At 44.9% G+C, this 27,678-nt stretch overlaps 1 protein-coding gene across 2 annotated transcripts in view; it reads left to right on the top strand.

Moving 5' to 3' along the window:
- Nucleotides 1–27,678, top strand: part of RNF20 (ring finger protein 20) — a 223,437-nt gene that overhangs the window by 123,207 nt on the left and 72,552 nt on the right. For both annotated transcript variants that reach the window (XM_078672289.1, XM_078672296.1), the window contains exon 14: nucleotides 20,147–20,264. In XM_078672289.1, coding sequence (XP_078528415.1) covers nucleotides 20,147–20,264 — 118 coding nt within the window. The remainder of the gene's footprint in view (nucleotides 1–20,146; nucleotides 20,265–27,678) is intronic.

Raw genomic sequence — 27,678 nt, 5'->3', positions numbered from 1 at the left:
TTTTGTAAAAAACTGCCCAGACTGTAACAGAGATCGCAGTGGCGAGCGAGGAGGACTATTGCCATGGCATTTCGCTCCAGATAAACAACAACAATAAGAAAGTACCCATCATGAAAAAGCGTCATATTAACATAAAAAGACTAATTTTCACTTATAATGTAGACCCCAGCGCTCGGCTGACGTCTGGACTGTTATAAAAAGATTTGCAAGTCTATAATAGCATATACGCTAGGAGCCTGCTACGTTTTGAATAATGTATTCCCTTTAGCCCTCAAGCTTATAGGGAAGCATGGCCAAATGAGCATTGCATAGCGGGACTCTTCTCACTTCCTTCCTGAGGGATACGGGATGGTGTAAAGAAAAAACCAAGACATAAAGCAATCTATAACGGAAAAGGTATTAGGTTCGGGAGCTGGGTGGGTCAAACATTTAATAAGTGTCCAACGTAGTCTAAATAACCTGCCAAGGAATTCTCTGAAAGGGTTCAGTCCGTACGAACTATTGTTCGGGACTAGAATGATGATCCAAGATCTTGATAGTCAGACTTCAGTGGTTAATGACAAAAGCTTTGATATCAAAGATCGTTTGGCTATTTTACAGGACTTAAATGAAACAAGAAAAGACCTGAGCAACATAAAGTTGAAACAACAGCCAACAACCACTGAAGAGAAACCACCTGTCCCAGCAAGGCCTGTCTGGATTCCAAAAGTCGGGGATATAGTCAGAGAAAAAATCGCGGTAAAGAAGGAATTTGGGCCTTCTTACAGAAAAGCAGTTCCTGTCTTGTCTATCAACGGGACAAGATCAGTAGTACTACCGCCCCTTGCTGGTAAAAAGGAGAACCGAGTCATATCCATCGACCTGGTTAAACCACAATCATGTGGCCGATAACAAATAGTAGGCCAAGTGGACTCCCAAGAAGTAGCAGAACACCAATGTTTGCTACGAATACAGAGGCTCAAACTGGAAGACTGATCACATTTGGAAAATCTACAGTGAATCAACAAGGACTATGCAACAAAGCAATGGAACTTGAACCTCTTAAAACCCAAATCAAAGCTTTTCATCAAGAAACAACAACCTATGATGATGTAACTGCAGACTTTGCTAATGAAACAAAGCAAAATCCAAAAGCAATTGGAACAATTGACAGAACAGCATCCGGCTACTTCATCAACTTCGATGATTCATCTGAAGACCTGAGTGAAGCAAAGAAACAGCCATCAACAAAAACTTTTAAAGATAAAGCTAAGGAACTTCTTCAACAGCTGAAAGAAACCTATCTGATTTCTCCATGGATTGAATTTTGGGTGGCCTTAGGTGCATTTATCCTCATTCTTTGGCTCATCATGGTACTATGCTTGGGACATTTCATTGAAGGAAAATATGCTAAAATGGACACAGCAAGCCAGAAAATCAACTTGGTCCTTAAACCACACACATCTTCACACATCGAGAAAAGAGAACTTTCTTCAGTGAACTTCACAGCCAATCCTATACCAGGCGGTGTAGCATGGGACAAAACTGATTATGAGATCTATGGTCCGGTTGAAATCCTGAAGTATCCACACCAATTCAAGATCTCATTGAGTGACTTTGTAAAACCAAGCTCATTTGCTGATGATTGGGACTTTGAAAGTATTAATGATATGATGTCTGATCTTGTGATGTCTGCTAAATTCACAGAACATGATTATTTGCAGGGTTCGTCTAATTATGATCAGATGTTCTGCTACAACCACTATGGTAACCATTATCTACATAAATCTGCACAACCTAGAAATGTTTTAAATTATAACCAATGGGAACATTGTGCTACTCCTCCAAAAGATAGTTCGAAAACATTTTATGATAAATATTCATACTTTTCAGGGTTTAACACAAGTAATGCAGAAACATTTTATTTCAAATTGTCAAATAAGACAGGTATGAAGACCATGCTTACAAACACAAAATTGATATATTCCGATTCATTCTTTGAACAAATGAATACATTTGGGTTTGATTTCTGGAACAATAATATTGAAGCAAAAACTGTTTGGGGTACAAGAGATTGGCAAGTACAAGGTATAGAATCATTGTTTAGAGCCTGCATGATCCCAGAACAAATTATATTCTTGAATGACACTATTCAACAAACTACCTGTCTTGGCTTAGCCAAAATCAAAGATTTGAACAAACCGTCTATTCCAAAGCCAACAGTGAACAGTAATAGCTCTATAGATGATGAGATAGACGTAAACCATATATTAAACCAAAACAGAACACATCCTGAATGGAAAAAATGGTTGATCTGGCCCATAGATACGAATAACTGTCAAGACAGATTCCTGAACAAAATACAGGGGTTCACATTGACTAGGCCAGACCCTAGATATTCCCAAAGACAACATCCAGGGATAGTAACCACCTACAGCGTGGGCAAGCTCTGCCTTCAATGGCTACAAACGTCCACACTGGCTGAAATTAAGCAACACCTAACTTTACTTACAGAAGGTGCTGACTTGCGTGATTTCATATTGGGACCACGCAAACAGCGTCAAAAACGTTTCATAGCGGCCTCTATATATGCAGCTTATAACGAAGTTTGGAAAGTAACTCAAATTGAGACAGCAGAAAAAATACGGGAAATTGACCGTATTAATTTGGAAAAATCACTTTCTGTGGTGGACAATGGGTTAATGACTCTGTCCTCCAGAATATATTCTCTGGACAGCATTGTGTCTTCAGCAATCGATATAATATCGCAAGACTTACTGATGTTACAACACGGTCAGTCCCAATTGCGTTCTATTGTACAGCTTGGCTGGACGTTACAAAATCTGCGTTCTGGCTATGTGCCTTGGCGTTTAATCAACACAACGTCATTATTTAATATCTTTAACCTTACTGATAAACAAATCAGTTTGGCACAGAAGGGTGCTGACTATACAATTCTGAGCATTGAAAGACTTGAGAGATTACCATTGACAATGTCAGAACGACCTGTCATTGAATGGATAATACATGGAATAATAAATATTCCGATAACTACTTTCCAGTTTCAATTCTGCCAAAAATATATACAGGCAGGCCAGTATGAAAGGTTGGATAAAGGGTACATTAAGTCAATATGGAACTTGCCCTATACACACGAATGTGTCAGTAATAAAGGCCAGAAAGTGTTTCTCAGTGGCAATAATTGTGCAAAATCACTAAGCGGTACACTTCTGTGTCAGGGTATTAGCTTGCATGGAGCCTGTGAAGGGACTTCGAATAACCTTTCATGTTACCAACTCGGCACACCTGCAACACAAATAGAACCTTTCTTTAGGAGACTCTCGAATGGGAGTTACATTCTAATAGTAGATCGCAGATGTTGTAGTTTGCTGCCCGGAAAACCTTATCTCATAACCGTGACTAGGAAGGTCATGTGCTGTGAACGAGTATTGTTCCCGAACGATTCTCCAGACAGGGAGGCAAGGTTATGGCCCGATTTTAAAAATTGCTTCTATTCAAATAGATACTTTAAGCAGAATGAAGACTTTGCTCCTACAGACGCCGACCAGGCTCACGTCATCAAAAGAAACGTATGATCTCCAAGTTGCAAGGACAACAGAAGAGATTCATTCATTATTATCAACTAATTCCCCCATACATTTCGCAGAAATACTGAACGAAATCTTAAATATTTCTGATACCACTGGTGTCTTGTGGAAAAGTAAATTTTGCCATGTTCTGTGTCCCTACGTGTCATCCATAATATGTTATGTGTGCATGATTAAATATGCATATGCATTCCCCATGTCTGATTAATGACGCAATTACAGTTGTGTCCCCCTCTAGTATGCCAGTTTCCAGTCCTCGTGAATAATACGAATATCAGGCCTATGTAAAGCTACGTTGCCACGTTTCTCAGTGTGCACGTTATTCCATTATAAAGTCCCCGTTTCTAGGCCTCAAAAGGGCCCGGACACCAGATTCAGCTCCTGTCTCCTGAAGCCTCGCTGAGGAGGGATACAGCCCCCACCTGTATCCTCGACCCTTCACTTACTTCCTGCCTCGCAGTGCCCGGCCCAGCCTGGCTCAGTCTCTGAGTCTGCCAAGAATATGTTATGATTCCAGTTATCAGTTCAGTCCTCCTTCTCTGCATTCCTAAGCTACTGAACTGCATCAATAGTTTCCGTCATTGTCTAGCCTTCACGTCTCCACGTTAGAGAAATACTGCATTTAATGGTCATTTCATATTCTTCATATTCTTCATCACGCACTACATGTAGAATAATGCATGGTCCAGTCTTAGAATCAAGTTAGCCTTTCCCCTCCTAACTTCTAGTTCATATCAACATGTTCCCTAAACATCAGATACTAGATAGGGTTTAGGTACATGTCGCTCCGACCCTCCAGACTTCAGTCTCTGCTCCTAGCACAGAGTTCATAGCCCCCAGCTTCTCCTAGTGATACGTCATTGCTAGTTTGCGCGCACCATCAGGTTAGAGGTCCCGGCTCCTCAGGTAGCCCCCTCCATGGTTTCCGCCCCATTCATGACATATCCTGTTACGTCTGCACCACATGTCTATGTATACGCCCAGTTACACCTACTTTTGCCTTTATCTTTCGCGACTGCTACGCGTCACACCTATTGCTCCACCCACTGTTACGCCTACTGCAATGTAATACTATGTGTTTGCGTTATGTATATATGCTCATGTATTGTTATTAAAAGCCAGCGCGCTCATCCCAGATCCAGCCCCAGCAGCTGCTGGGCCCTGTCATCCTATTCCCATGCAGGTTGTCCTGTTCCTGTCCTTATGCTGTATTAAACCTGCAAAACTCCTACTACCTCGAATCTTGACTCTTATTTATTGAGCTATCTGTTATGATATACGTCTAGTCAAAAAGAGAGGTATTATTTATTTATTTACCACATAATGGCGCCCGAACAGGGACTTGCCCTTTCCCCACGCGTCGGTGAAGCCACGCCGACCCCCTGACCCTCTGCAGTCGTGACGGAACTCTTCTGCGCAGTGGCAGATATTTCTGCTCAAGTATCCCTCAGGCCCACGGAGGAGACGGAGGAGGCGGTCCAGCATCCAGACGAGACGGTGGAGGAACGCGGCGAGTCCCGACCAGAGCCCAAGCCAAGAGTCCAAGGTCCGAGGTATCCGGAGGTCCACCCGTAACTGAAGTCCGAAGTTTGTCGTCCGTCGTCGTAGCAGTCCAGTCCAGTCTGAGGCCTTCCGTTCTTGCTGCCCGGTGAGTACCGTTACTGGGGTGGTATCTAGACAGGGTCAATTTAATTGACTCTGGTCTGCGGGTTGGTGGTACACAGTCCCACAAACGAAGTGTCCACTTCGGTGGATGCGGGTCCTGACGTGTCTCTTTATGAGACCGGTAAGTTTCGTACTGTTTCAGCAGTGCATCTAGTTTCTGTTCTAGTCAGTTTCTGTTCTCGAGAAAATTTATGTGTTCTGTTCTCAGTATTTCCAGGTAGTATTCTGTTCGAACTGTTATTTTAAATGTTTTTCATGTATTTCAATGTCGTGGTATGAATGGGGTATAAGTATCGTGTTCATTGTGTATTGTATTGTGTCTAGATTACAGTTCAGTCATGCCCATATTTTCCAAGTTACGTCAGTTAAAAACTAGAAAGGGTCTGCTGGAAGCAGCAGTTCCCGTCCCGCCCAGGGACAGTCCAGGTCACTTTATGTATCAGAAACATGGCATAAGTGCCATATTGTATCTAGATTTATGGGTGGAGTATACCAAACAGTTAGAAGAAAAGTATAGATGGCCCGTATCGGGTACATGGGATGCCGAATGCATCATGCGAGTAGAAGAAGCATTATGGAAAAAGAAAGCCAGACAGTCACAGAAAGATGCCATCGAGTTATGGCGTAAAGAAGCTCATAAAAGAACTGAAAAAGAAATCAGAAAGTCAGAATTAAGTAGAGAATCCTTAGAGCGAGCCCAAGAAAAAGAATTAATCGAGATAGGTGAACAAGTCAAAGCCGAACAGTCAGACAGACAGAGGCATGCCCTTATTAAGGGTATGTATCCTCTTCTTGCCGAGGGCTTGCCAAAAGCGACCCCGGAGGCATCCAGTAATTTCCCGCCACCACTAGTTCCGACCAAGCTACGTCACAAACCGACCGCAGCTGATATTTTTATTTCGTCCTATCTGGACGACACAGTCCCTGAATATGCAGATCCTGTTCGCGCTCCGCCAGTCCCTGTAAATCAGGCACATCCTGCTCCTCCAGACACCGGGGCACCCCATGCAGTACCTACTACGGTACCCCCGGTCCAGCCAGCATTTCAATTTCCCGCTCCACCACGAAGAATATCAGTCGACGATTCTAGTCTAGGGGCCGCAGGAGGAGGTCCTCCTCAAACCCCGCCGCCACGCAAGCGTTTATCAGCACTCGAATTACATGCTCAAGCATCACAGCGTACTCCCAAGAGTAATAAGTCTGTTGCAGAAATCAGGCAAGCCCTTGGCGAATGTGCCTATGACCCAGTCCCAGGCGAGAATAATATGGTTTTATATTCAGTACGCGTAAGGAGGGTGACCGAGTATCTAGTCACCCTACCCAATATGAAAGAAGATCTAGACAGAATATATCGTTTCATCCGTACAGGGGATGATCCAGAAAGTATTAGTGATGCCATGTCTCAAAGGAAAGCTGAGATCCAGCGTATGATATTAAAGTTTTTAATTAACTGTCTAATAAGAGAACAAGATTACCCGTCTAAAGATCAGGCCGAAATGAAAATCCTGACAAAGTGGAGTGATAATATAGCCGAGGGTAAGCACAATACCATTAGTGCCATGGAGAGTATGTACAAGAAAATCCGTAGAGAAATAATAAAGATACACGAACAACGTAAAGCAGCACAAGTAAGCGAGAAAGAAAGTAACTCTGATCCTGAAGAGGAAGACGACAAGAATACCGCCAGAATAGCGTATGTAGGAAAATCTAGATTTCCAGATCGCCATTTACGCCTAGAACACAAGTCAATTTTCCATCATTCAGCACCAGAACAAGGTTCCCTAGAACAAGTATTCCAAGCTACCGATCACATTCTGAAATCACGAATCGGTTACAGTGAGTTAAGTACCATGCATGAACAGGAACTAGCCCGATCAGCAGTCCGATGGATTACTGATTCTACCACTTTTCCAGACGAAATAGTGGCACAAATGTTTCTGAAATTGCCCCCAGCCGAGCAGCGACTGGTGGGTATGTATATGATCCAGCACCTCATTACTCTGTATGAGGGTCAGCACTCTGATCCAGGTCCGTTACACGATATCCTGAACGAGTTACTCCAATATAGATGGAAAGGTCTAGGTACCGACTTAATTAGTGTCATTCTAGAGCAGCGCCACAAATATAGAACGTTTCTGAACCCGCATTTTGTTCATGTCTCACCCCCAGAAAGTAAACCATTTTACATGGAAAGACAGAACCCGTTACGAGAAGTGCATCCAGTTAAGACAGAGGACGGTGAAATGCAACGAGTGTTTGTTTACACCCCGATTACAAAGATGGAACTCCTCGAAATGAAGAAATTAATTCCCTGTCATGACAAAGATCCAGCAGGGTTCCATAGAGAATTAAAAGACATGCTCCGTATGGGAGAATACACTTACCCAGATATCATTAAAATGTTAAAGGTCCTGTTGCCCGCAGGGGTGTATGAAAAGCTAAAGGAAAAAGAATGGGAGGTGGGAGAGAAAAAGATCGATTGGGCAGTTCTAGAAGCTGAAGACAAGGCACGAGTACCAGGTACTGGTCTAGGAGAGAAATGTAAAGAATTACCAGAATTATTGATTCAAGTTTTACCCAGATTATTGACAACTAGAAAAGAAGACTGGGATGCAATCTCAGCCTGTAAACAGAAACAAGAGGAAGATATTAGTGATTTCTATTCTAGGTTTGAAAAATGTTTTAGCATCAATAGTGGCCTCAAGACAAGTAGTGAGTCATACCCTCACCTTTTTGTTACTAAATTAGTCGAGAATTCAAGCCCACAAGTTAAAAATCGAGTTTTGAAAGTCGAAAGCACCTGGCAAGCTAATACTCCGTCCCAGATGCTCCAGATGCTCCAGTACCACCAGAATAGAATCAGGGAAGAGCAAGAACACGAGAGAAAACGTATGAAAGACACGAAAATGAAAGTACTAGTTGCACAATCTGTTCCTCAAGACAGTCAGAAGAGGGGTCCGAATCAAGCCAGTCATCCTGCAGCTCCCGTTAAAGGGAACTGCAATTATTGTAAACAGCCAGGTCATTTCATAAATGAGTGTGCAGTTCTGAAACACAACATAGCTACTGGTAAGACTAAGGAAAGACCACGTCCGCCTAGACAAGAGCAAGTTTCACAGACTCCTCAGCCACAGAATGCACAACAGATAGTTACAGTACCGCAGCCTATCGCTGCAACACAGCATGTTACATCGCAGATGTACCAGTATGCACAGTCTGAGTATCCAGAGTACCAGCAGTATTCATGAAACAGCCTAGAGAGGGAGGTAGGCTTGCCTCTCATCGAGATACCTGTAGATCAAGACGGTCCCTATGTTCACAGTCAAGTATTAGGGAAAGACAGAAAGTTTTTGATTGATACAGGGGCAAGTAGGACCACAATTAGTCATGCCGAAGTTCCAGGGGCTCCGCTCTCAGGCTCAAGAAATGTTTCCCTTGGATTTTCAGGAAAACCTATCGTAAATGAGATTTCAAAGCCAGTTACTCTAGAAGTAGGTCCATTGTCCCGTACTACTGATCTGTTACTTACTAAGTCATGTCCAGAAAACCTATTGGGCATTAAAACACTGAAAGAGTTAGGTGCAGTTATATGCTGTTCCCCAGAGGGAATACGATTGTTCCTACGTGACTTCAAGGGTCACTATGTATTACGAGATTTTGATTCAAGACTGTCTAATGTTCCACAGCATTTATGGGCGCAAGGTCCAACTGATGTAGGTTATATGCAAATCACACCTTATCGTGTGACTCTCAAACCAGGTGTAGTGTTACCACGAATCAGACAGTACAGATTGCCACCCGAGGCTGTAGCAGCCTTATCCAAAATTATTGACGAGCTCATCGCTCAAGGAGTGGTTGTAGAAACTGACTCCAACGTATGCAATTCTCCGATCATTCCAGTTATGAAACGTACTGATCCAAATGCACCCCCAGTATATCGATTAGTGATCGACCTACGAGAGCTTAATAAATGTATTATTCCGCAGTACCCAGTTGTCCCAGACATCTCTTCCCTATTGACAGCCATTGATTCCGAAGCCACGTTCTTCACTGTCATAGACCTCAAGAACGCATTTTTCAGTGTTCCTATTCATCCAGACAGCCAGTTCCTTTTCGGATTCTGTTTAAATGGAAGGAGCTATATGTTTACACGCGCTCCTCAAGGTTTCACAGAAAGTCCTAGTATTTACAGTCAAGCACTTAAGAGACAACTTGATAATGTTCACATGCCAACTGACACTGCCCTGCTCCAGTATGTCGATGATCTACTGATCACAGCCCGTTCTGAACGTGATTGCGAGCGAGCGTCACTAACGGTTCTGTATTTCCTGGCCGAGATGGGGCACAAGGTGTCCCCTTCGAAGCTTCAATTCTGTGTCCAGCAAGTGGTATACTTAGGACACTTACTGTCCAAGAGGGGTAGGCAGTTGACACCAGACCGTATCCAGTTAATAGCGAGTCTTCCTCAGCCCAAGACCCAGAAGGAGGTACGTGCCTTTATCGGCCTTACTTCTTACTGCAGACAATGGATTCCTCAGTATGCATTTCTAGCCAAGCCACTGATACAGTTAACGACACAGGAGACAGCCGTATCGACTGTTCTCCCTTGGACATCTGAACATACACTTATTTTCAATGAGTTAAAGAAAGCTTTATGTCAAGCTCCAGTTCTAGCCACACCGAACTACAGTAAGCCTTTTACACTTTTCGTTACTGAACGTGAAGGTATAGCATTATCTGTTCTCACACAAGATCAAGCAGGACAATACAAGCCCTGTGCTTATTTTTCTAGCACACTAGATCCAGTCGCCCAGGCTTTGCCTGCGTGCCTCAAGTCAGTTGCAGCCACAGCACTAGCTATCAGACAAAGTGATTCCATAGTTTTAGGACACTCTCTGACAGTACAAGTTCCACATTCTGTGGAAGTTCTTCTGAACCGAACACAAACTCAGCACTTGACAATTGCACGTTTAACAGGTTATGAATTGACACTGTTCCAGCCACACATAGAAATCAGACGCTGCAACATTTTAAATCCTGCTACACTGTTACCATCAGTTACTTCGAATCCTGACCCACATGACTGTGTGGAAGTAGTTAACATTACGACAAAGCCAAGACAAGATCTGACAGATACTCCGTTACCAGACCCCGACCTGACACTTTATGTGGATGGTTCATGTATGAGAACTAGTACAGGAGAACTAGTAGCCGCGTATGCAGTGACTACTGACACTAAAGTTATTGAGACACACCGTATTGATACTCTGTCCGCTCAAGCAGCAGAGCTAGTTGCTCTGACACAAGCCTGCATACACGCCAAGAACCTGAAAGTTAATGTTTACACAGATTCACGCTACGCATTTGGAGTTGTACACGACTTCGGAGTGCTCTGGCAGGAGAGAGGTTTCATGACTTCTCATGGAACCAAGATTCAGCATGGTCTCCTTATTCAAGCTCTGTTAGATGCCATACATTTACCGACATCCATTGCTATCATGAAATGCAAAGCACATACGAAGGTCACTGACATTATTTCCCAGGGTAACGATCTAGCAGATCGCACAGCCAAGCTTACAGCACAGACTCCAGACATTCAAGTTAATCAGACACATACTCCAGATCCGACTACATGCATGACAGTTAAGGACCCTACTCAAGATGTCATAGATATCCAGTTACATGCTACTCCCGAAGAAATCAAGAAATGGTCCGAACAAGGAGGGGTCCAGACAGATCAAGGATGGTTAACGAAGGGTAGAGCCACATGGTTTCTCCCCGACTCTATGGTTCAAGTCATTATTAATACCGCACATAGTCCAGCACATTTAGGGGAAAAAGCCATGTTAGACAGTATCCAGAACATTTGGTTCAACAAGCATTTACGAGCTGCAGCTAAGCAGAAAGTCCGTACCTGTATGATATGTTGTCAGTTTAATCCAGGTAAAAGTGTCCCGGTGGAACAAGGTGGTTTCCAGCCCCCTGACCACCCTTTTGAAGTCCTCCAGATGGATTATATTCAGATGGAGCGATGTCGAGGTTTCAAGTATGTCCTTGTAGTTGTATGCGCTTTGTCCAGGTGGACAGAAGCATATCCAGTCCCAGATTACACAGCCGCGACCACTGCCAAGCAGTTGGTTCGTGAGTTCTTCCCCCGTTATGGACTCCCTAGAGTCGTATATTCTGATAACGGCCAGCCATTCTCATCTGAACTCATGAAGCATGTTTCCCTTTTGTTAGGGTACCAGTGGAAGTTCCATTGTGTACGCCATCCTGAAGCAGCCGGTCTCGTTGAGAGACATAACCAGACTCTGAAAGTCCGAGTCGCCAAAATATGTAAAGAAAAAGGTGTGGACTGGCTAGTAGCTCTGCCAGTTGCTTTATTTTATATGCGCATGGTCGCACATTCCAGATCAGGTCTGTCCCCGTATGAGGTCGTTTTCGGCCGCCCCCCTAACATGTGGGGTACTCCTAGACCCCGAAGTATTACCGATGTTTCAAGTAATATGCTGACAGATTACCTAGCTTCCTTGATGTCTGCCCTCAACTCATGTCGTTCACAGGTTGCCGCCGCATTTCCAGACAATACCGAGGTGGCACCGCATGAAATCGTTCCAGGATCCATGGTGATGGTCCGCAACTTTGACAGATCAAGTCCGCTGGAGCCTCGATGGAAAGAGCCCCGACAGGTCCTCCTCACTACCCGTACAGCCGTGAAGTTGGAAGGACGCAAAGGCTGGGTACACCTTTCTCATGTCAAACTTTTTAATGGACTGAAACCCGTCTTAAAGAACATTTCCCAGGATTCAAAGGATTGCCAGAATATTGTTCTCAAGGACTGTCCCGCAAAAGACATTGCTACAACCCCTCCCCTGTTAGAGAAAACTCCGCAGCAGGAGTATAAACAGAAATTAAGGTCTAGTAAAATGAGTCAGTCAGTTTGATTGTCTAAGTCCTCCCCTAGGTGAAACGGTTAGACTGTTTCTGACATGTATAAAATAGACCCCCATAGTGAGAGAGTTAGTCAAAACTCAATCCGATGTATCGTTTTTCTATGTTTCATATTGTTTTCCAGCCTTATGATTTCCTGCACCAGTTATGCATTTTACCTATGTTTCCCAGTTTCACATGTAAATAAGTCTGCTAATGCTACAGTAGAGCACACGTTTAGTGATCTGCCCCCTCATGAACTCTCTTACCGCCTCGCTATGCGAAATAACTCATTTATCCGCATGTTACATTACTCACACCAGACCAGCAATGCCACTAATTGTTGGGTGTGTGGTCGACTCCCCCCTTTCCAGACACCGAAGGGAGTTCTGCCACTCTTTCCTTATCCTTTTTCACATAATGGTTCGTGTGGAGCATGGTCTACGTTAACGTCATCCTCAACAGATATGTTTTTTCTTAACAGTACATGTTTCCCAGACAAGCAAGGTCTCCCTCACCGAACAGGTTTAGATCTAGAAAATGAAGTGTATAAATTAGGTAATTATTCGTCGAATTTCATGGTCTTGAATGTTCAGTCTGATACTACTCCAGACTTACCTGCTATTTCAGTACTACCAGTCAAAGGCGAATTATGTGTCCGAAATAATGGTTCCGTACATGTAGGACATAGTGATTGTACTACTATTGTCAAGTATAGTGACAGTGGGAAATCTATTTTCAAAGCTTCACGTCATTCATATTTTATTTGTGGTCAAACCGCATATATTAGTCTGCCCCTCGATTGGGAGGGAACCTGTTACATTGCCTTCCTACTGCCACCAGTTTTCCTAGCCCCACCTGATTATCATAGAAATACACATCTAGTACACATTAGACATAGAAGGGAGTCCCCAATTGTCGATTATACTGAAACTACTCTAGAACAGTATACAGATTTCAACAGAGGTTTCTTTTTCTTTATAGGACCTATCCAGAATAGTAAACTAATCCGTAGGTTAACCAGAACCCTTGAAGCTGTGATAAATGAGACTGCCTCTGCTCTAGGTAACCTAACCGAAGAGCAATCTGCTATGAGATTTGTCGTTTTGCAAAATCGTCTCGTCCTTGACGTCATACTGGCCGATAGGGGCGGGGCCTGTAGAGTCATCGGATCTAGTTGCTGCATTTTCATTCCAAATAACGCGCCGTCTGTTTATTCAGCTATAACCAGACTCCATAAAATTGCCCATCTGATACACCAAGATCCAGGCACCTGGACATGGTCCGGTTGGTTCTGGAATATAATTTCCGCATGGGGATGGAAAATATTGTCTTTTCTAGGTATAGCAGTAGCGATCATATTCAGCTGCTGCCTCTGTATACAATGTGGCCCTGCGATTTGCGGCATTTGTGCTACCTCTTGTATTCCTAGTCCCAAGCCCAGTTCTAAATCCCGTTCCAGGATAATTCGAGACGAGCAAATGATACTGTATGAAATGATAGACGGTATCATGAATATTGATGTTTCCTGATGGAAACGTAGTGACAAGGAGGGAATGTGGAAAAGTAAATTTTGCCATGTTCTGTGTCCCTACGTGTCATCCATAATATGTTATGTGTGCATGATTAAATATGCATATGCATTCCCCATGTCTGATTAATGACGCAATTACAGTTGTGTCCCCCTCTAGTATGCCAGTTTCCAGTCCTCGTGAATAATACGAATATCAATGTAAAGCTACGTTGCCACGTTTCTCAGTGTGCACGTTATTCCATTATAAAGTCCCCGTTTCTAGGCCTCAAAAGGGCCCGGACACCAGATTCAGCTCCTGTCTCCTGAAGCCTCGCTGAGGAGGGATACAGCCCCCACCTGTATCCTCGACCCTTCACTTACTTCCTGCCTCGCAGTGCCCGGCCCAGCCTGGCTCAGTCTCTGAGTCTGCCAAGAATATGTTATGATTCCAGTTATCAGTTCAGTCCTCCTTCTCTGCATTCCTAAGCTACTGAACTGCATCAATAGTTTCCGTCATTGTCTAGCCTTCACGTCTCCACGTTAGAGAAATACTGCATTTAATGGTCATTTCATATTCTTCATATTCTTCATCACGCACTACATGTAGAATAATGCATGGTCCAGTCTTAGAATCAAGTTAGCCTTTCCCCTCCTAACTTCTAGTTCATATCAACATGTTCCCTAAACATCAGATACTAGATAGGGTTTAGGTACATGTCGCTCCGACCCTCCAGACTTCAGTCTCTGCTCCTAGCACAGAGTTCATAGCCCCCAGCTTCTCCTAGTGATACGTCATTGCTAGTTTGCGCGCACCATCAGGTTAGAGGTCCCGGCTCCTCAGGTAGCCCCCTCCATGGTTTCCGCCCCATTCATGACATATCCTGTTACGTCTGCACCACATGTCTATGTATACGCCCAGTTACACCTACTTTTGCCTTTATCTTTCGCGACTGCTACGCGTCACACCTATTGCTCCACCCACTGTTACGCCTACTGCAATGTAATACTATGTGTTTGCGTTATGTATATATGCTCATGTATTGTTATTAAAAGCCAGCGCGCTCATCCCAGATCCAGCCCCAGCAGCTGCTGGGCCCTGTCATCCTATTCCCATGCAGGTTGTCCTGTTCCTGTCCTTATGCTGTATTAAACCTGCAAAACTCCTACTACCTCGAATCTTGACTCTTATTTATTGAGCTATCTGTTATGATATACGTCTAGTCAAAAAGAGAGGTATTATTTATTTATTTACCACAGTCTCCAGTGTATTTAAAGCAGTGTTTTCGGGTGCTTTAACTCCATTCAAAGCCATCCTGGGTATTTTTCCAGACTTTGTCCATTCCATTTTTGGCGGACTTCCACTCCTTTTGGGACTAGTAGCGGGTATTCTATTTTTGATCCTGTTATTTCGCTATGGCAAACCATGTCACAGACAAAACACCTGCGACAAGGGAAGAAATGATCCTAGCCATTGGCTACCGGGACCGGGTAACTAAAATACTTGGACTATCCCGGCTTAGAGACCTGAACATGACTTGGTCTCTTTCATTTAGACCAATGTGGCAAAGTTGTGTTATGCCTGTATTAAGGTGCTTGCTATGCGGCGAAGAATGCGTGTTGGACACCTGTCTGGCACTACAATCGGATGTGCCAATGGACGCAGATACCTTGTTGGGTCCGGTAACGGCTCATGCATTGTGCTGTCCCCAGCGGCTACCAATCCTGATGACGGCATTCGTGGAGACTTCGCCACTACGATTGAGGGGTAGTGAAGTACAAGATGAAAGCAGCATCGATCAGGTACGACCTTCAGTCAGCTATGCTGATCAAAACATCAATGGAGGCAATCATGCTCAAGCTCATGAATGCATGGTAACAACTTTTTCCGAATTAGTGGAACTTACGCAAGAAGCTGTTGACAGTTTTTTCAACAGTCTAAATGATATGATGTTTTCACCAGAGCAGCAGGAATAACTTTGAGCAAACTAGCACTCGGAGTTCCCTACATGCTGAATTTGGCCTTCAACTTTTAAAAAGCGATATGGAAAAAAAATTTCTCATCATTTTTTCAGACTGCAAGAGCTTTTTCCCCTATTCAAAAATATTTACGATTTTTTGGGACACTTATCTTCTGCTTAAAGTAGACATTATTCTTAGAGAACTAAATTTCTATTTTAGGTAGTCACGAGACATTCGCTATCCTCTAGCACTCTCATACAGACCTTTATGATTGTGATGAAATGGTCTTGCACCTTTTTTTTCTGTATTAAGAGCCATTTCATGTGTATTTTTCGCATTTTTTCATGATAAATTTAAAATATGCGTTATATGTTTAGCATTATTAGACTGCCTGTGCATATAGTACATGTGATAGTACATGTGATTGTGTTTCGTATATTTCGTAGTTCCAATTTTTCAGGATACATATGAATGTATTTTGGGGTGGTACGGTATACACAAACGCTACTCGTTTCACTATGCCTAGATTTGTAAATATGGACATAGTCTACATGGAGTGGGTGTGATGTATTCCTATAGGTACTGTATCGATTCCCCTATTCCTGACCCTGGTTTGGTTAATAATTAACTAGCAGCCATCCAACGGTGCAAAAACCGTTATCTGATTAAGCCACACCACGGCACAGAAGCGCGTTATCTGATTAGGTCATAACGCATGCCATCTAATTAGACAAGCGATATTCCTCCAGCCCCTGATAAGGCATACGGAGTTCTCAAAACAAATCAAACCTACAGCGACCTGGGAAATTCCCATAGCCATTGTTTTTATTTCACCGAGAACTTCAGCAAAAGAATGTGCGAACGAGCCCGTTCATATGACATCCTTATTGACGTATATATGTCCATCCTTACGTCAATCTCGGCACCTTTCAGGTATAAATATTACCGACATTGCCTTAAGCAAACACATGCGGTGGTGACGAGATTGGAGCAGCGAGACGTGTCGAGGAGCCCAGCAGAGAGCGAAGCCCACAGGCGCTGCCCCATCTTCCTGACGCGCTGAGAACGAGACGCTGCCTTTCTCCTGCTGAGAAATCCAGCTCCGGCGCTTCCAAGCAGCCCTCGCAGGCAGCTGGAATATCAAGACCTGGGATAAGAGATACCAGCCCTCCACCATTCTAGGTCTCAGGTACAGAACTGAATAACCCCTTGCAGAGAATTCTCGAGTCAGTCCCTTGGCAAAACAAACTTAACTTAAACTGCTACTTATCTACTCCCGCCCACGTATTAGGCTTAGGTCAGGTACACTGGGGTAGGCGTGGTTAGAAGCACCAGTTGAGTATGATTAGTCAAATGTATATATGTATGTATCTATTTTATCCATTTTAAAGTATCATATGGCTCAGAAACCATATCAATGCTTTTACAGTATTATTTTATAATTCTTTTTTTACTGTATGCACTTTACTTAACTATAAGTATTACAATAATAGCGATTCATTTCTCTTGTATGAGAAAGGAGACTGATCAATAAATAACATCTTTTTATTGTACACGCCCGTCTCTTCCTTTTCTCTACAATCTGGTGAAACTAAGAATGCACTGAACTGACTGAGTAAAATAAGTCGTCTTTTGTTTTCACACGACTCTAGAGATACACTCTTGATTAGGGGAGAGCAAAGTTGTCATGTTCTATGGTTGTCAGAAACTAAATCCCTTCTTGTCTATCCAGGGAGGTTAAAATCCTCCTTGCCTATTCGAGAAAGTTTCTAGTGAACTCTGAGCTAGCTGGCAAACACAAAACTTTAAGTCTAATATCGTCGGTAGAAGACCTAGTTAACCTCTGCCCTAGGTCTATACTATTGAAGATGCGCAGAGCCTATTGGGATAATAGGAACTACACTACACTGCCAGCCCACTAGTAGCATCTGAATTACCAGCCCTGGCACACGCAGTGCACTTTACTAGGGAACTACTGGTAAAACAAATATACCAATCATGGATAACCAATCACAATAACAATTTACACAGGGAGTACTTGCACTTTGGCACTGATCAGCAGTGGCAAAGTGCCCAAAGCATCTAAACCAGTTAAAACGAAATCTAGCACAGTGTGAAAAATACAGGAGGTAGAGGCAAAAAGTCAGGGGAAACCACGCCAAGGATGCCAGGTCTAACACCCCCGCTTTGGGCGGAAACCGGTGGGAAAAACTAGGAAGAATAGGAGATGTGCCCACCTCAGCCATCTCCACCCCTAAGGTGCAGGAGGCGAGGTGAAACACGTCTTTCAGTCCCCACCATCTTGAAGATGGTGGGACTCCTCCAATCTGAACTGGGGCTATGCCCCCTCCTACAGGAGGGTGGCATTATTGAGGGTGTAAACACCCCAGGTAAGGTGCCCATTGGCCCTACCTGTCAGTCCCTTTAAACGCCCCTAAATCTAGTATTTAGGTTTCTCCCTCAGACCCTGAAACTAATTTCTGCCGACCTAAGAAGAAGATGCTGTGCAGAAAAGACAGTGACGCCAACGGACTTGGCTCCAGCACTACTGGCTTGCCTGCAGCGCTCGAAGAACCAGCGAAGAAACGACTCCTGCCCTGCAGCCAGCGACCTCCACAACCCCTGGGAGGACTGCCTGCTTTTGTGAAAGACCAGAACTCCTGAAGACAGCGGCTCTGTCCACAAGAAAGCAACTCAAAGGACTCTGGTGACCGGAGGATCTGCAATCTTTGACCACTCTGGAACCGACGACACCGGCCTGTGTACAGGTGGCCCACTGATCCAGAAAAGGTTCCCCAGCGATCCTGAGTCCAACTCCAACATTGACTGACAGGTCCTGGACTCCACAACGACTCTTGCAATGTTATTCCTAAGGCTGTCACCGACTGCCTACGGTAAGAAAACTTGACATCAAAGGACACCCCTGCACCCAAAGCCCCTGGGCCTTGATGAGCTTGACCAACCGTGTCCCTGTGACCTACAGCATCTTAACTTACCTCTGCTGTCGCTGGTTTCTTAAGTGCAGTCTCCAGTTCGTCGCCTGTAGCCTGGTTTCCAAACAGAGTTTCTCCATTTAATTGTATTGGGCTCCCGGCACTTTGTTTGCACTCTGCAATTAGCCGCTTCTGTGCTGCTGGTGGTGTATGTTTGGTGCTACCTTCTGCCTCCCTAGTGCTTGTTTTAACCTCTGAAGCTTGAGCCCTGCAACCGATCTACTTACCCGCAAGCAGTGTGTCTTCAAGCACCCTCAGTCTCCAATGGATAACATTCGGCCTGATCTTCAACTTTGACCTGTGCACCTGGCCGCCCCTGTGCAGTGTCTGTGCTTACCTGTACCTTGTCCTCTGCTGACCCTGCAACCCGAAGTTTGGAACTGTAAGTTGGTTACTTAACCTGCAAAACTGCATTTCCTTCATAGGTTAACAGTGCAAAGACTGAAAATGTCATTGTGTACACTTTTTGAAACTGAAAAGAATTTCTATTTAAAAACGTACTTAACTTTTTGTGAAGATCTTGGTCTTAGAATAAATATTGAGCAAAGCTTATTTTTCTAAACTTGGTGTAGATCTCCTTTTGAGTTGTGTGTTATTTATTTCACTGCGTGCACAACAAATATCTTGCACTCCTCTCTTCTGTGTTAGGCCTAAGGCTGCTCGCCCACACTACCACAAATAGAGCACTTTGTGTTTACATTGAGCCCTGGATACAATTTGGCGAACCTCTGAACTCTGTGCACGGTATGACCTCCGAGTCACAGTGGCATACCATATACAGAGCCAGCCTCCTACAAGTACAATATACTTTAATTCTGCCACTGGGCAGACCCTAGGGTCATGGAGAGGAAAACATGAAACTAGTTTTGAATATCATCGATACTTCCCTTTTATGTATTCTTGACTTGTATTTCGACAGTGATTGGCTAGTGATGATGATTGTGTGACGCTAGCATGACACAGTGCCCATGTGACGTTATATTCAGTATTATATTCATTATGACATACCAAAACAGGTTCCTAATTTAAATTGTGATCAGAAAACTGTGCACATTTCTGCAGAATTTCCAACTGTGACTGTCCGCAGTGGGCAGTTGTTACTGGTGCGCTGAGCCCAGGGCATCTATTGATTAGCTACTCTAGTCCCCTGAGAGAAAGCCAAGTCTCAAAGGACTAGTGTCCTGAATGCATATGGCCATATGGGTCACTTCTTTCACCATCAAGATGAACCCATGTGTGTGCTTGTGTGTACGCGAACTAATGGCACTTGTATTTTACAAATGTATCTGCTAAAAGCAATGGAGTGCTGGGCAGCCTATGTGAACCCTGAGATGTGATTCATGATTGTTTACAGAGAGGGAAGTTATCCATAGATTCATCTCTTGTGGGGTGGGTATGCTCTTTGAAAAGAGTCTGGTCTTCGGGCTCTCTTGTTCTTCCTCTTCAGCTCTCTTTCTCTCTTTTCAGGCCTTTATTGTTTTTTTTCTTTTCATTGGCAGGAAAGCTCAGGAAAGTCAGAAGGAGATGAAACTTCTTCTGGACATGTACCGCTCGGCTCCCAAGGAGCAGAGAGACAAAGTGCAACTGATGGCAGCAGAGAAGAAATCCAAAGCTGAGGTATGTCCTGCTGTGCAGTAGCTCTGTCTGCACATCTTTCCCATATGTGTTGTGTTAGTCAGTGCTGCACATGGAGATGTGGCCTAGCGGTTCGGACTGACACTTTTGGAACCTGGGGACGCAGGTTTGAATCCCGATCTTGGTGCTTGGATTAACATTGTGTCATTCTGGACAAATCACTTAATCACTCTGTGCCTAAATATCTATAAAATGTATTTGTGTATTTCCAACTTGATGTACACAATCTTGTTGCTAGTCTTCCGACCCCTTACGTAATGTGCAGCACTCCAACTCAGTAGCTTCATAGCTTGATTTGTGCTATATAGATACCAGTGCCTACATACATGAAACCTGGATAAACACATTTGCAATACTTACCTAATAATTCCCAATCTGCTACATAAATTTGCTGATTTTTACTCTGAGGCCATTTGCTCTGGTCCTGGGCTCATCATATGTTGCACTTTTTATCTACTGCCCTAAATGCAACAGTAATTTCACAAGCATTGGGTCTATAACCTCTGTCTCCCGGGGGACCACAAAGAACCAACCTGTTCAGCCTGGAACGACTTTCGGTGTATAAAGACACACTGGCACTGAAGTAATATGGAGTGGGTGCGTTATCATATTATAGAACCCAGCATCAAAGCTGTAGAGGAACCTACAAGGATAGTGAAAGAGGTGGGCCACCCTGTACTCTGGAGACTCAGGGAGCAGAGTCCAGATTATGTCTCATCCCATGGCTCTGGAGAACATTCTTCTCGAGGGCTGTTGATGAAACTTATGCCCAATACTATGGACACTCCTTGGTTTTTCAGTCAACACATTTAGAAGACCTTTCCTGTGGGGTTCGACCTTAAACAGAGTCTTGGTTCCAGGGCAAGGAACAGCCCAGAGAGAGCTAAGCCCCAAGCCGCCTCCAAAGAAGCCTTGGCAGTCGGGGCCACTTGCTGCCATCTTGTCCCAGAAAGCCGACCTCGACTCCTGAAAATCTGAACTCTAACTTGAGAGCATCCTCAATGCTGAGCGAACCACCGCCAGCAACAGAAGACAAAGGCGAGCAGCCGGAAATAAAGCACAGTAGGATCTATATAGATTTTATCTCAGGTCATGTTTTAGCACATTGTCCTCCAGCTGGTTAACATGACTCCAAAAACGTCACCGTAAGTTTGAGGCCGCAATTTTAGAGAGCTCAGGATGTATTCCATTCACACGAAAAACAAAACCCTGGGAGCCCACACCCTCACTCACACTCTGAGCTATTCAGTCCCAGTCCCCAGACCAGTCAGACTTGGATCAGCCTGAACCTTGTGAGGATCTAATATCCACAGATGACACTGGTAGCATGAGTATAACATTGACTGACCAGATTACCAGTCTTTGGAGCTGTATCCCATGAAACCATCTCCATCTGATGATACAAACACACAGGCAGCTAGCTTATGGCAGATCATCACAATGTCAACTTTTACTAAAACAAAGCTGCACGTCCTGTTTCTTCCTCTGTTAAAGAGCATGTTCAAATAGCAGGGGATACCCCTGCAAAGAAGGCCAGTCAATCAATGCCGTAATTAAGTGCGTTGCTGCTATTACCTGCACCTCTTCCTCTTCCTCCAAAGAAGAGAGACATTGCAACCTCTCCATTAAGGGTCCCTTCTCCACTTCCCCACACTCTTCCACCTCCTCCACCACATCATTCTCATACACCATCCCCTCATCCAGATGATGATGTAGACACAGACTCTGATGACACAGGCGGGGATGCTTATGAGCCTGTCGGGAACAATAGTCCCCCTCAGTCACCTAATCCATGAGATGATTATAACACCCCTGATGTGCCTTACGTCCCTCAAGACGATGTATATCCCTCCAGGCCTTCCCCCCCCCAGAGGACACTAGAGGTCTTAACCAACTAGTCCAGAGGGCTGCCCAGTACCATTGGGTAGATACACATACTGATACTGTGGAGGAAGATTTCTTATTAGGCACATTTGATAATACACAAAGGTCCACTGCCATTCTTCCAATGCTTAAAGGGGTCCTTAAGCATGCGACAGAGGTCCTAAAAGATCCCGACAGAGCGCGAGTTCTCACCCAAAAAATACAAAGCCGCCCCTACTGATCCAGCTTACATTAGAGACCCGGCACCCTTTGATTCCTTGGTAGTTTCTAACGCGCGTAAACGTGCCAATTCACAAACATCAGGTGAGGCCTCACCACCAGACATCTGGCGCATTGCCAATACCCAAGCGTTTTTGGCAAGCTATGGCAGGGCACATTATGATGAACTGGAGTCCATAATGCAACATCTACTAGACAAATACAAAAATAGGGCCAATGACCTCATACAAGAAGGTAAAAATATTACTAATACTTCTATTCGTTGTGCCCTAGACGCTGCAGATACTGCCTCAAGGGCAATCAATACCAGCACACTTTTGCGTAGACATGCCTGGCTACGTATTTCAGGTTTTAAACCTGAGGTAGAAAAATTCCATCCTCAATCAGCCATTTGATGAGTCACATTTATTTGGCCCTAATGTCGATGTGTCTTTAGAGAAAATGAAAAAATACACTGACACTGCAAAATCTATGGGAGCCTTGCAGCTGCAAGCTCCCAGACGATCTGTTTATCGCTTATCATACAGAGGCAACACAAGAGGCAACTTCTCCGAAAGCCCCTCCACTTCCTACAAGAACCCTAGCCAATCCACATTCACTAAGGGCTACCAGAGAGGGGGTTACAGGGGTAACAACAACAAAGGCAGAGGCAAAACCAACAACTCACACTCTGTCTCCACCCCTACCCAATGGCTTTCCTTCCCTTCCCCCCCAACATTCCACTCCTGTGGGGGGAAGACTGCAACAGTTCCTTCCTGCCTGGATCAACAACACATCAGACTGGTGGGTGCGACAAATTATTCAGTCAGGTTACTGTCTAGAACTAACATCTCCCCCCCCCCCCCCCAAACATACCACCCAAACAGCGCCCAATGTCACAAGAACATCTATCACTGTTAAAGCAAGAAGTAATATCTTTGCTAGAAAAAAGTTTAATAGAACCAGTACCTCTTCACCAACAAAACAAGGGGGTTTACTCCCTATACTTTCTTATCCCAAAGAAGGACGGCTCCATGAGGCCTATTCTAGACCTCAGGCCGCTAAATATATACAACATCCAGTCAGACCATTTTCACATGGTCACACTCCAACAAGTCCTTCCTCTCCTATTACAAAACGACTTCCTTGCTACTCTAGATCTCAAGGACGCATACTTCCACATTCCCATTCACAAAGCTCTCAGGAAGTAGCTGAGATTTGTAATAGACGGGCAGCACTATCAATTCAAAGTACTCCCATTCGGAGTCACTACAGCACTAAGAGTATTCACCAAGTGCCTAGCAGGAGTGGCAGCACATTTACGAAGACAGCACATCCACGTCTTCCCCTACCTCGACGACTGGCTCATAAAAGCCAGCTCATACAACCAGTGTGTAGAACACACTCATGCCACAATCCAACTGCTCCACAATTTGGGGTTTACAATAAACCACACCAAGTCTCATCTGCAACCATCCAAAGTACAACAGTACCTCGGTGCCACAATAAACACCTCAACAGCGCTAGCTTATCCCACTCCAGTAAGGATAGCCAGCATGCAAACTCTTCTCACAAAGTTTCAGCCACAACACTCCCTTCCAGCACGAGTGTTTATGCAGTTTATAGGGATGATGGCCTCTTGCATTTTCATACTGCCCCATGCGAGACTTCAAATGCGTCCTCTCCAAGAGTGCTTATCACATCAATGGAACCAGGCTCACGGTCAATTAACAGTCCTAGTGTTGGAAGATGGTCGGACTCATCGCTCTCTGCAGTGGTGGAACACCAAAAACCTTTCCAAGGGACGATCGTTCCAAGAGCCAGTTCCTCAAATAATCTTGAAAGCGGACGCATCGCTCTCCGGCTGGGAGTCCCACCTACTGCAACACACCACGCAAGGTAGGTGGACTCCGGAACAAAAGTTACTCCACATCAATCATCTGGAATTACTAGCTATATTCCTAGCACTGAAAGCTTTCCAACAGCAAGTATCAAACAAAGCTGTGTTAGTCTGCACGGACAACATGACAGCCATGTATTACATACAGAAACCGGGCGGAACACACTCCCTGCAACTCTCTCAGCTAGCACAGAACATATGGCGGTGGGCTATACCTCAACACATATTCCTCTTAGCCCAGCATCTCCCAGGAGTTCAAAATACCATAACAGACCTGTTAAGTCGTCAGACACAACAGATCCACGAGTGGGAACTTCATCCGAAAGCTCTTCAACCATTCTTTCAGATGTGGGGACAACCTCAGATAGACCGCTTTGCCACCCACGAAAATAACAAATGCCCAAGCTTCGCCGCCAGATATCCACACCCACTGTCCATAGGCAATGCAATATGGATCAACTGGTCAAACAAATTTGCCTACGCTTTTCCACCTCTACCACTCATGCCACTAGTAGTACGCAAACTACAGCAGCATTCTCTAACCCTCATCCTAGTTGCTCCAACGTGGGCCAGACAGCCATGGTACACCACACTGCTACAACTGTCTGTAGTGCCGCACCAAAAACTATACCTGTGTCCACGCCTTTTAACACAGAACCGTGGAGAGATCAGGCACCTGGACCCAGCTCAGCTCAACCTTGCGATCTGGCTCCTGAAATCCTAGTATTTGGACATCTTAACCTTCCTCCAGACTGCATGAATGTTATAAAAGAAGGTAGACGTCCAACCACTAGAGCATGCTATTCAGCTAAGTGGAAACGTTTCGTAATATATGGTCACAACAACAATATTAATCCTTTAGACGTGTCTATTCAACACATCATAGGATACTTACTGCACCTCCAAAGATGTAACTTAGCCTACAATGTGAGAAGTTGGCCTGATATATGATGCTCACTAGTTCTAGTGATCACCTTGTATCAGTCCAAACAACCCTTATCGTGATTGGTTGTAAGTCAACCTTATAGACCATATATCCTAATGGTAGTATGGACAAAGCAGTCTTAGGCTAAACTCTTTTGGCATGTGAAGCCAGCTGTTTTACCACAATATAACCCCTTGAATACCAGATGAAAGAACACCACGCAGGTTGTTATGAAAATAAACACAATATTTATTAATAACAACACCTCTGAACTCTTTATGAGGTCAGAGGGCTAAGCACATGACAATCTCTTAAGAAAAATACGACAAGTTGCACAAAATTACGATGGTGCCCTAGGGGCACGACAAACCATATACTAAGTAAGTGGAATGTGAAAGTCGATAAAAGGAATGGAGCTGTCCAGTGGCTGTAGGATCGATGGGACCACGCTACACTAACTCTAGGTAAGTAATAGGAGGCCCACGGAACGCGTGTGCAGAGTGTGAACTCACACGCGAGATGCGTAACAACGTCTATGGACAGTACAGTTCAAGTTAAAAGGTAAGTACGGACAATCCTGACTAGGTAGGACTAAAACGACTGTGGAACTGGACACTAGGACAGTTAAACTACCCTTGAGCACCGAAATGCTCTTGTTACCTCACCCACGGGCTGTGGGTGCATAGGTGTCAGAGTGTGTCGGGTTCTCGCGTTGAAGTCAATAGAGCCTGAAAGAAAAGATGCTGCAGGCGACCAGGAGGAAGATGTCCGGTGCGATCCAAGGGTGGATCGGTGAAGAAGAGGACCTGAAAGCAGAGGGGACAGTGTTCAAAGTCACTAGCCAGTGACTGGTGTGGAACCAGGAAGGAACCAGGTGCTGTTGTCGCGATCAGGTGAAGAGTGGACGCTTGACTCTGCAGCCACGTGGACCAGGAGTTGTCTTCGACGACCAGGATGGAGGCACGAGCTGTCCCACGCAGGCTCTTGCTGTCGGCGGTGTCGGATCCGGATTTGGAGTCAACAGGCCTTGGCAAAGGCAACCCATGCGGTGAGTGGAAAAGATGTCTGGAGCAGACTAGGAGATTCCGGGGTGCCCCTCTTTTGGAAGGGAGCAAGGGCCAGTCTGGAGCAACCAGACCAGCAGCAAAGATTTAAAGGTTCGTCGTCTAGGAGGCCACTAACCAGCCGGCAAGTGACCAGACAACGCGTCGAGCAGCAGACAAGCAGAAGGGCCCCACGCAGATCTCGTGGATGCTGGAGGGCTGATCTTCGGTGCAGGGGCTGCTCGGGGCTGGGGCTTCTCAGTCTCCAAAGCACTTGGTCGAGTTTACCTCGGGAGTCGTGCTGAAAGCGAAGTGCAGGTTCTTTCAATATGGCCGGTCCCACGTGTCTCGTCGCACCCACGGATCTCAGCTGTGCTGCAGATGTAGGTTGAGGTCGGAGAGGTCTGGGAGTCCGGGTCTCGTCGGGCTCTGAAGTCTGGATCCTGGAAGGAAGACGACAAAGGGAAGCCGCTGGACGCTTGATGGTGCCTGCAGTAGCAGGGTGGACACTCCTTGCCCCCAAGGGAGATTTCTTCAGTCTTCTGTGGAGCAGAACGTCGAAGTCCAGAGTTTCTTCTTGTAGAGTAGTTCAGAATTAATCTAATTTGGAATGGGACCAGCTCCTACCTTTATCCTGCTATAGGGGGGCTGCACTACTGACTAGGTCCCTCCCCTGGGTGGGACTAGGAAGGGGGGTGGTTACACCCCCTATCCTTTGTCCGGTTTCCCGCCAGAGTAATACTCCATCTCTGCCACAATGGCGAAAAACAATCTGAGGATGGAGAGGATGCCCATGCGCACTGTAGTCCGAGAGTGGAGCCACCTATCTCGTGATACTTCGAAGACTCTTCCAGGACAACAATGTGGAATCATCCGGACCCAACACTAGGCGGCGATCTATGCACAGATATGGATGTCAGCAGCCCTACATGCCAAGAACAGATGCATACTGGTAAGTAGCATATTCCTTATGACATTGACCGTATTATATCCTTTGGGAGCCCAGCAGAGATTCTTCTCCTGGTACATTGCCGTCTTTCCTTACACGGGTGTGTAAGTCTCCTCAGTGCCTTTTGGCGAAGGTGAATCCAGTTTTGGCTAAAAGGGCTGTACATCGGAAAGTATGTAACATTTGAAATTTCAAGTGCTCCTACAGTCCCGGAGGAGCATCTTCTCGTTGCGGATGCCAGATGTTTGTGGGCTTTCTGCCCTTTGTCCAAATGAGGCAATTTGTGTCTGACCTAGGTGTGATGTATATTCTTCTCTATCTGAAGGCTCCTTCTGTTCCCCTAGTCAGGGGAGTTGGCCACAACCCAGGAAATGCAGGAGGGATGGTCTTCATAAAGGCACAGTAACCTACTCTAAAGCAGAGGTTATTATCATGAGAGTGCTCTTCAAACCCCTCTGAGCAGACCAGGTTTCAGAAGAGGCATATGTAGAGTGTAT

Source organism: Lissotriton helveticus, chromosome 1_2 (assembly GCF_964261635.1).
Source record: "Lissotriton helveticus chromosome 1_2, aLisHel1.1, whole genome shotgun sequence".
Classification (NCBI taxonomy): domain Eukaryota; kingdom Metazoa; phylum Chordata; class Amphibia; order Caudata; family Salamandridae; genus Lissotriton; species Lissotriton helveticus.
Note: the sequence above shows the minus strand (reverse complement) of the source record. Positions and strands in the feature narration are given on the sequence as shown.